Below are 9,811 nucleotides of genomic sequence, written 5' to 3' on the forward strand. Positions count from 1 at the left end.
TTGTAATTTAACATAATTTACTTTATTTAACAGTCTAGGAAGTTTGCAGCCATCAGAAGCTCCAGTGCAATCTCGGGTGCGATGGGGAATTCGGGGATTTCCGTGGAGCTGTTGGTATAACGAACTTTGTAAGTAAAATACATGCACACTTTGGATAGTACATGAGAGGGAATTTCCCGGAAATTCACTTCATTGGTTTCGTTTTCCGCAAACTGCCCTGTGAAAAAAAAACACACAGCGGGTCAGAACAGAATCCTGCAAACCCACAAGATGCATTTCACAGCACCCCCCCCCTTTTTTTTTTATAAGCTTGCGAGCAGGGCTTTCTCCACCTAATATATCGGTTGTCTTAGTCTGTCAAATTCTCGTCTCGTCATACCCCTTGAATATATGTATTGTTAAGCACTGCGTAAACTGTTGGCGCTATATAAAGATAATAATAATACCCCTAAAAGAATCATTGACTGTATTGTAGTCAGCGTTTCAAAGTAGATTATTTTATTTTACAGCCTCTTCGCTCCATAAAGCTGCAAAAAGTAATGCAGGCTATTTATTGAAGCCTAGATATTGTCTTTTGCAAGTAAAAGCGTGGCTGTATAACTTTCTCAAGCAAAACATATACCATGTGCCTTCTGAACGGCATAAGAATGTTAGACTACGTATCAGGACATTAAAACGGGGCCAGGGATAAAATCAGACGTTACCCAACTGTGAAGCTGCCATGGTTGAGAGGTAAGTTCTTTAGCATACAAGTCCGTGGAGCAGTTATTACAAAAGGTTCTTTCAAAGTCAAAGACCCTCAAATATAATGAACTACATCTGTTTTCTTCAATATACATACCTGGGCCACTTAACATTGCTTTTATTGTTCCTGAAGTTAGAGCGTGTTCTCTTTTAACAATGAACTCATGGCCATCTGACGAAATGAGTTTTACGTACATAGCGTCAGGGCCCTCACAGCCACCGTAGGTTTTCTCTTCCCCATCTAAAAATGTACCAAATAAAAGAATTAGAAAGTTTTTTTGTCACAATATGTTATGAAACAAACTCAGGCTTATTCTCCCAACAACTAACTTTTATAAGCGCAAAATGCCTTTTATACTGGCTGGGCAAGGAAGTAACTTTACAAAATTGGATACACTTTACCCCATCCACTATCAGAAATTATAATTCTTATTCCACGTGGTTGGGATAGAGGCACCCGAAGCCAAGGAAAGAAGAACTAGATGCTTTTTTCACGCGTGGGAACAACACATTGGACCCCCTGTAAGGCGTCAAATCTTAACACATTCTACTTGGTAGACGAGGCAGCTGCTTAAAGGCACTCCACCAGTAGACCCCCCCACAATGGAGGCCATATGGACCAAGGGGGATCATTTATAACTTGTTATCTGCTGCAGGGTTTAGATTTACCCCTGTGTCTCCCTTTTTTCTCTGTTTTGCTTTAGAGTGGTTGCAGTCAGGTTATGCTGGCTTTTATTTTTAAATTCCGCTAGATGTAAGAGTTTGGCATTGATGTATAGATGGCATCTATTTGAACAGGCCTAGGAAATCTGATGCTGAGGGGGGAGGTTACATTGCTGGGTTGTCTTCCAGAGCATCCGATCACACAGGAAGCTGCCTCTTTCACCCCATGTAACTGAGGTTTGTTCATGCGCTGTACATTCTTCCCTTGACATAGGTGCCCCACAAAATGTTGGGGATGATTTTCTGTTTTGCCTTATTTTAATAAAATTTACATAGATTGTTTCATAAGAAGCAACTTCAGAGGGTGTCTCACAAGGCTTTGCTGCAGTTTGGATTAAAGAGCTATAAATCACGATGATTTCAGTGTTTTACAGGCTATAAATGGGGAAGGACAGAAGAACCTAGTTTAAAGCCAATCATTCGTTTATTTACTGTTAATCATTCTGTTTATTTACTTGCAAATCTACATTCATGCTTAAATGCAGTATAATTCCCTTACGTAGTGTTATCTGCGTCTCGTGAACGGCAATTTTTTTAGGGGGTCCCATATTCAAATAAAGTGTCCTACTATTAACTTCTAATAAAAGCAATAGAGATGTGCTAGTATATATATATATATAAAAAAAGGAAGCCGTGTAACAGTTAGGAATCAAACAGCAGACAGTCACGCATCCTTATTTACATGAATCTACCTAAAAACCGCAAAGTGCGTTTGGAAATCGGTAAGGATTTGGATTCGGGACACTGTTCCTTTTGCTTATGGCCATACTGACAAAGGTGCTCTCACTTTGCCCATACCGCACAAATACATTGTTCATTAGCTATCCATCTGAATTTTTTTCTACCTCTTCTGTGCAATAAACTTCGCTAAGGCTAACTTAAAATAATCATTGAGCTCTCCAGGCAGCTGCTTCGAGAAGCTGTTCTTCTGTTAGCTTCACCGTCGCAGTATTTCAGTTTCATTTGCCTTCCACTATCGGGCAAACGCACCCACTCCCACTTTGTAACCCCCAGCAGCACCCTTTCACACCGGAGAGAGGTTAACATTAGCTTTACAAGAATCGGTCCCAGAAATGAACATACCCATGCTTGTTGGCTAAACGTCCGTCGGCAAAACAAACGCAAAATCGAATAGTCTGGAAAAGAAAGAAGACGAATATTAAAAAAGGAAATGGATTTTCTCTGTTAATATTAAAATAACTACACAACGTCCATTATTAAGAAGCGTTTAATCTCACACCTCAAGGAGCTGCTCTGTATATAGAGATTTGAGATAACAGATCTTGTTAATAATCTCCTGTACACACAATTACTTTTCTTCTTAAAAACACATTTCCTAGTAAACGCAGAGACCTTAGGTGTCCGGCTTTCAGTAGCGGTAGTCTAAATACCGGCGCAATGGAATGTCAGCATTTACTTCTCATGGAACTACGTATTTTCCAATAACACTCAGATTGTGTTTAAAATACCGGACGTCTTATGGAAACCAGCGAAATCAAGCAGCGGCTCCCTCAACGGCCCGCGATGAGCTAGTGACTCCGGGACCAGTTGCCCGTTAAGACGCATCTGTTTCTATTCTCACATTAGTAACACCGACAGAACACAACAGATGTTCTGCTATTTATATAAACGGATTCACTTTGCATAGGCCGGCACTAGACATTTGTTACATAGAGCGGCCATAGGTTGATTTGATTAGTAAGCTGGAAGGCCGAAGCAGATAGGTGGACTTATTTAAGTTTAAAAGTGCCTTAAACGCATATCCTCCGCATACTGAAGGAAGAACAGCAGAGAAGGAATAGGCACCTGGAACCTCTCCGGAGTATAATCTGGATGCTATTTTCAGGCTATGCTAGGTTTTGTATGTATAATAAAATGCGCAGTCTCAGGACAGCAGGGCTGTCTCAACATGGAGCAAGATCTTAGGTGTCGGGTCTGCTCTTAATTTACTTGGTTTAAGCAAACTGTATAGAGCCCCAAAAACAGCCCACACTAGACAATTCTGATCACAATTTGAGATGATCAAACCTTTCCGCAGCTGCTATTTAGCGGGGAATAGATTGTTCTTGACATTCCGCATTTAACTCCCTGAGGGATTTTTAACCCATCCCCTGTATAAAGGAATGGGAACCGGTGCCATATTTAGTGGCCTACGTACACACCCCAAAATATGAGCCTTCCAAAAACACCTAACAACCGGACGCTTTGTGGCTTGTCATAAATATAAACGCCCACCCGCGTATCTGCATAGTTTTAATCAAAAAGCGGCGAATATTACATTTTTTTCCTCAAACACCCGCGGATTTACTTCGAATATTGAGCCCTACGTTAGACAGGGCTGGGTAATTCAGGCGCCCAGGAGCCGCTTTCTGCGTTCGGAACTTCTTGTTACGTTGCTCACCCGGCCGCAGGTTCCAATAACGATCCCGCGGCCTCCACCGCTCTCCCTGGCGACAGAGGTAACAATTACTTCCGGAAAGGTCACACCCTCAGCGCTTCGCCCCGGAGCCGGAAATGACGTTTTAAGGAAGTACAACACTGCTTAGAGCCGGTACCCTGGGTTTTATGACCCGAAAACAGGGGAAATCGTTAGTGCCGGCGCCGGTGGAATATCACGAACTAAAAGAGCTGTTTAGGCGAAGGGATCCTTTAGTGTTAGTAGCTGGGGGCCTGACAGCTGTCATAGCTCATAGATGGAGATGGTCTAAAGTGGACGGCTTACGGCATTACTCCTTAAGCGTGTACATTAACACCCACACCACACATACTTATAACACTGCTGTGGGTTTATTAAGGATGCGAGATCTATGTGAACTAATGGAAACTGCAACAAATAAAGCCGGTGATGCTAGTATTAGCATAGCGTAGTGACTGACTCTTTTTTTATTATTTTTAATACACCGGTATCTGAATGAGAACACTCAGCACTCGCTGTAATACACTGCAAGCTCACCTCCTTCTCTTAGCATTAAAGCTCTGTAGGCTCAGGACATTTTATCGTTTTACACTGCCAGCTCAAACCCTAATGTGAATGGTAACGCTTCTTATAAAGATTCTTGCATTGCGCTCTTCAGTGTTAACCCTGTCAAAAAATTCAACTTTTTCTTACTTCCGAAAAGCACTTTTTCTCTTTGGTTTTCTTGAGTCTTTTGTTTGCTCCGAAACCCAAAGAACGGGGAGATTCCCAAACTATAGTCGGTTAGAAGCAAGTTCTGGAGTCTTGAGTACTGTTGCCAAAAGGTTACGCAGAAACCATAATCGCGAATACCAAAAGTCCATAGCGTTGCGTACAATCTTGGGTGACATTTGTGGTGTATTTTATGTAAATGCCGGCAATCAATTCCTGTCACTGGTTCCATACTTCTGGATGTGGTTTCTCAGTAAAGCGTTGGTATTACTTATAAAGCGACCTCAGTTTATCCTTTTCTTCTTCCGTTTAAAGGGTCTGTCCGTTTATAACAAAATTACAGATTATAATCCTCCGTCATCCCAGATGTCTCATCTGAGTAATATTGCCAAAAAAGCCCAACCTTGAGTCATGGTAACACAGGGAAAACATTTTGTGATGTGTGATCATTACTAACCGGTACGTAAAACGATACATTTTCTTGCGGGACTTTGGAGTTTATTCGCTAAAGTTAGAATTTTCAGGAGAATTGTAATTTTGACTTTCTCAATTCACTTTGTTATGAAGGACCAACGCTAGCAGTACGGCCGCAGGTTACTGATCAATCACATCCTCTGTTGGCCTTGTATAAATTACACAATATTTATTAATATCAACATTAATGTTAATTAATACCCCAAGATAATTTGCTACACAGAATGTGGTCCATCTATACCCTCCAATTATTTTAAAAGCAGTCCTCTCGTCACGTCACCTGCGCTAAACCTCTGTTAAAAAATATTTTTTATTTTTTTTATTTGCAGTGAATCTTTATTGGCATGTAAGAAGCAGTCGCTAATACCGCTTTGTATTTTTTGTGTGGAGTGTTATTTGTTTGAATGTGACTGTTCATGAACACCAGGTCTGTTTGAGCAGTAGCTCCCCGTTTGGGAGGCCGGAACCAATATCCAAGAATCATTGTTGTCACCCGGAAACGAAGCAGTTGCACGATCCTCCTTCAGCTGTCAGTCTAGGGGCAGGTCGTGTGCTGTGGCTGAAAGAGTTCGGCAGCAGGCACGGGAGATGCTGCGCTTTTCCGTTTGCGGTCGGCCCCTGGCAACGGCGGTCTGGAGGACAAGCTATAGGACGTACGGGTGCCCAAGGAGCTGCGCGCTCAGCTGCGTTTTACCGGCTCGTGGCACGGGGCGGGACGGCCCACACAGGAACCACGTGCTCCTCAACCAGGTGCTGTCACGTGATAAGTAGAGGTTAGAGTACTGCAGAAAGTACAAGTTATGTGGACCCTCAGCAGCACCCTAATCGTGGTGGCAAATGTAGTGGGATGAGTGACATTTTATACTACACTGTTATAATATATATATATATATATAGATATATTTATATCTACCTATATATCTATCTGTGTGTGTATATATATATATATATATATATATATATATATATATATGTATGTTTCTTTTAGAGTAGCTGTTGTATAGTAAATGTGTTTTTCCTTATGTTCTTAACGTGTGTATAGTATAATTATATGGCGTTAGATATAACGGCCACCCTTTTAGCACTTAGCTTTAGAATTATTCTCTCTAAACAATTTCCGTTGTATTCAATGAAAAAATAAAAAGTTATCTAGAAAACCAAACCGTACCTTTCTCCAGAAGTACCATTTCACTGCTGCTCCTCCAAAGGCATCGCCCTCCTGCACGCCGCCATCACTGCTACGTGCTGGAGACTCAACGCGTTTATTAAAGGAGGGATCTCCTGTGTGAGGCTCGGCTTCCAATATATGTTACACTAGTGTAGAAGAACAAAGCATCGTCAGGCACTTCCGTGAGACACAAAGGGCAGTGTGGTCTTAAACATGTCGGTTGTTTGTGATAATGGACTGTAGAGAGGCACAGGGCTAACACCCGATAGCATGTATATGTTTTGAGAAAGCAATGTATACGCTTCCATCTTACACAACCTTACTTCTCCTTAACTTATTAAGTAAGATAAAACTTTGCGTGGAGCTGAGTGCCTTTTACAGTAAGCGTCTTTCCCTTCCTGACTTTTCCCAGGCAGGCTGTATTCTTAAATGGGAATAACATCCTTCATCTGCAGATCTGGCAGCTACCGTTACAGACAATGTGATATTGTGTGTGACGTTCCCGGATTAAACACCACACTGAGCCGATTCTTTATGGCAATGCTAATGAGGTCTGTTGCTCCATAGACTTTCAGCCTAATGACCCTGTCACCCCGTTCAAAAGAATAATGCATATTAATGTGCTCAGTGGGTGCCTAAATACGCATTCTTCCAAGACAGAAGAGAGAGATCACTTACCTGACACAGAAGTTGCGGTCCTGCGCCAAAATCTGCCTTCTTCCTCCATGATCTGACACTTCTTGCAAATGATTGGCTGCTTAAAGCTGTCAATCAGTGGCAGGAAAGGCTCCTAGTGAAACGTTACACACATGCTTACTGTAATGTGAGCAGAATGTTGCGGAGTTCACCAGAGTCAGTGCGCGATGTAACTGGAGGTGAGTACATCACGTGTGGGGAAATGTATTCAACCGACAGCAGATACGTTTGGGGGGATTCTGCAGAATGCCAACGTACATTTAATAAAGAGAGCACACGGCATTAAAGTGCATATGATGGCTGAAGGGTCTCTTTATGAATTAACCATTCTGTTGTTTACACTGGCAGTATCATAAGGGGGCGGTGTTTGTGTATTAGATTGGGCTATGGCAACACTACGTATATATCATGCAAAAACTAGAACTGTTTCTAAAAAGTTATTTTTCAACGTTATACGACTTAAAAAAAAATCCTCAGCTGTACAGGAGCATAAAGCACCATCAGATCCTCACAGTTGCCCAAAGAAATATACATCGTTTTAATGTACTTTTTTTTTTTTTCTGCAGGTCGCTCTGCCTTGTGTGAATGCTGTTCGCTTTACTAACACTGCTTCTGGAAGCTCTGAAGGCGGCAGATTGATCTATGTTGGGAATTTGGGCAGAGCAGTGCTTGGTATGTTTGGTTTCCATTTCATGTATGTTACAAATGGTGGGCCCTTGGGCAAAGGAGGTTTAAGGCTCTGTAATGAAATACTGGGAGACCTTAGGACAATGGGAGCTATAATGGCAGTATATACCGTATTGGCTCGGATATAGGCCGCCCCCGTATATAGGCCGCACCCTAAAAGTTTGGTGCTTTTTTAAAGAAAAAGTTTTTTTCTTTAAAAAGCACCAAAAAAAAAAAAAACATTCTGCCACTCTGTCTCCCCCCCCCGAGATATGCTACCACTGTCCTCCCCCCCCGAGATATGCTGCCACTGTCCTCCCTCCCCGAGATATACTGCCACTGTCCTCCCTCCCCGAGATATACTGCCACTGTCCTCCCTCCCTGAGATATACTGCCACTGTCCTCCTCCCCCCGAGATATGCTGCCACTGTCCTCCTCCCCCCGAGATATGCTGCCACTGTCCTCCTCCTCCTCCCCCCCCCGACTTACCGGAGCAGACTCCTGGGTGTCTTGCGGGGCCGGCGGGGGGCATCTACGCAATACACGTATACAACTGGAAGTTGTATACGCGTATTGCGTAGATGTCCCCCGCCGGCGCCCCGCAAGACACCCAGGAGTCTGCTCCGGTAAGTCTTGGGGGCAGAGGTAAAACGCATCGTCTGGACGGTCACCGGCTGCGGCGATGCGGGTAAACAACCCGGAGGCTGTTTACCCGCATCGCTGCAGCCGGTGACCGTCCAGACGATGCGCTTAGACAACCTCCCGTGCCGGCACCCCCCCGTGGGAAGTGCTGGCAGGGGAGGCTGAGGACATCCGAGAGTAGGATACAGGTCCCCTGCACCGTTGCGGGGGATCTGTATCCTAACCCCGCTGCCTGCCCGGCGCCCGGGACTGCATGTCCCGGGCGTCGGGCACTAGACCCCGAATATAGGCCGCACCACCACTTTAAAGTCTTAAAGTGGGGGAAAAAAGTGCGGCCTATATTCGAGCCAATACGGTATATGATGCATGTAATGTGATTGCTGGCATTAGATATCATCGCCTAATGTTTACATTGGTTTTATTTCTTTTCCATGCAGGTGTGAAATTTTTTTCATATTCTACCAGTGTCTTCAGTGCATGTGTGGTTCCCTACCTTATGCTCAAAACCGGTATCGGAGTGGACAGCATTGCGTTAAAAGTTGTGTTTTGCAGCTTTGTGGGCTTCTTCACGTTTATCACGCCAGTGACTCTGCATATGATTACAAAGGGATATGTGATACGCTTATATCATAACAGCGACACGGACACCTATACAGCAGTGACCTATAATGCTCTGCTTACTGAGAAAAAGACAGTATTCTCTCAAAAGGATGTGGACATCCCAGGAGTTAGCAAAATGTTTACAACATTTTATGCCAGGAAGAAATCTATGCTGGTGAATCCAATGCTATTTCCAAACCCTCGTGACTATAATCATCTTATGGGGTATGATAAACCCTTTACGTTTAATCCTGAAGAACTGAACCAGTCCCCTGAGGAGAAATAAAAGATCAGACTGTAAGAGGTGGTTTTATTTGGGACATACTAAAACGAATGACAAAATGGAATGCCCATAGACTATAATGGGGAGGAATGCCCATAGACTATAATGGGGAGGAATGCCCATAGACTATAATAGAGGGGAAAAGAATAATTGATTTTTAAATAAAAGTTTAAGACATAAAAACTCAGATTATGTGGGATTATAGCTGTTTTCTATGGAATGACAGGTGAATGACAGTTTTGAGTGAATGCCCATAGGATAGAATGGGAGAAAATCAAACCTGTTTTTCAGACAAAACCCTCTGAAATATCATATAGAACTTTGGCACATATACTCCCCTAGTACACACAGAGGATCTAATACTCATACTTTGCGGGATTATAGCTGTTTTCTATGGAATGACAGGTGAATGACAGTTTTGAGTGAATGCCCATAGGATATAATAGGAGAAAAATTAAACTTGTTTTTAGAGAAGACCCTCTGACATATCTTATAGATCTTTGTCATGTATACTGCCCTAGTAGAGTTACAGGTTCTAAACCTCATATTAAGTGGCATTATAGCTGTTTTCTATGGAATGACAGGTGAATGACAGTTTTGAGTGAATGCCCATAGGATATAATAGGAGAAAAATTAAACTTGTTTTTTAGAGAAAACCCTCTGAAATATCATATAGAACGTTGGCACA

At 42.8% G+C, this 9,811-nt stretch overlaps 2 protein-coding genes across 2 annotated transcripts; one reads left to right on the plus strand and one right to left on the minus strand.

The window, feature by feature from the left end:
- Nucleotides 1–3,887, minus strand: ELOC (elongin C). The gene is made up of 4 exons (XM_053466026.1): nucleotides 3,869–3,887; nucleotides 2,551–2,603; nucleotides 842–985; nucleotides 1–217 (listed from the first exon to the last, which is right to left on the minus strand). Exons 2-4 carry the CDS (start codon nucleotides 2,552–2,554, stop codon nucleotides 27–29), a joined length of 339 nt encoding a protein of 112 aa, XP_053322001.1. The 5' UTR covers nucleotides 2,555–2,603; nucleotides 3,869–3,887; the 3' UTR covers nucleotides 1–26.
- A 1,689-nt stretch (nucleotides 3,888–5,576) lies between these two features.
- TMEM70 (transmembrane protein 70) lies at nucleotides 5,577–9,141 on the plus strand. The gene is made up of 3 exons (XM_053467058.1): nucleotides 5,577–5,818; nucleotides 7,499–7,604; nucleotides 8,678–9,141. Exons 1-3 carry the CDS (start codon nucleotides 5,657–5,659, stop codon nucleotides 9,124–9,126), a joined length of 717 nt encoding a protein of 238 aa, XP_053323033.1. The 5' UTR covers nucleotides 5,577–5,656; the 3' UTR covers nucleotides 9,127–9,141.
- The last annotated feature ends 670 nt before the right edge of the window (nucleotides 9,142–9,811 follow it).

The sequence above is a fragment of the Spea bombifrons genome, chromosome 5 (assembly GCF_027358695.1).
Source record: "Spea bombifrons isolate aSpeBom1 chromosome 5, aSpeBom1.2.pri, whole genome shotgun sequence".
In the NCBI taxonomy this organism is placed as follows: domain Eukaryota; kingdom Metazoa; phylum Chordata; class Amphibia; order Anura; family Pelobatidae; genus Spea; species Spea bombifrons.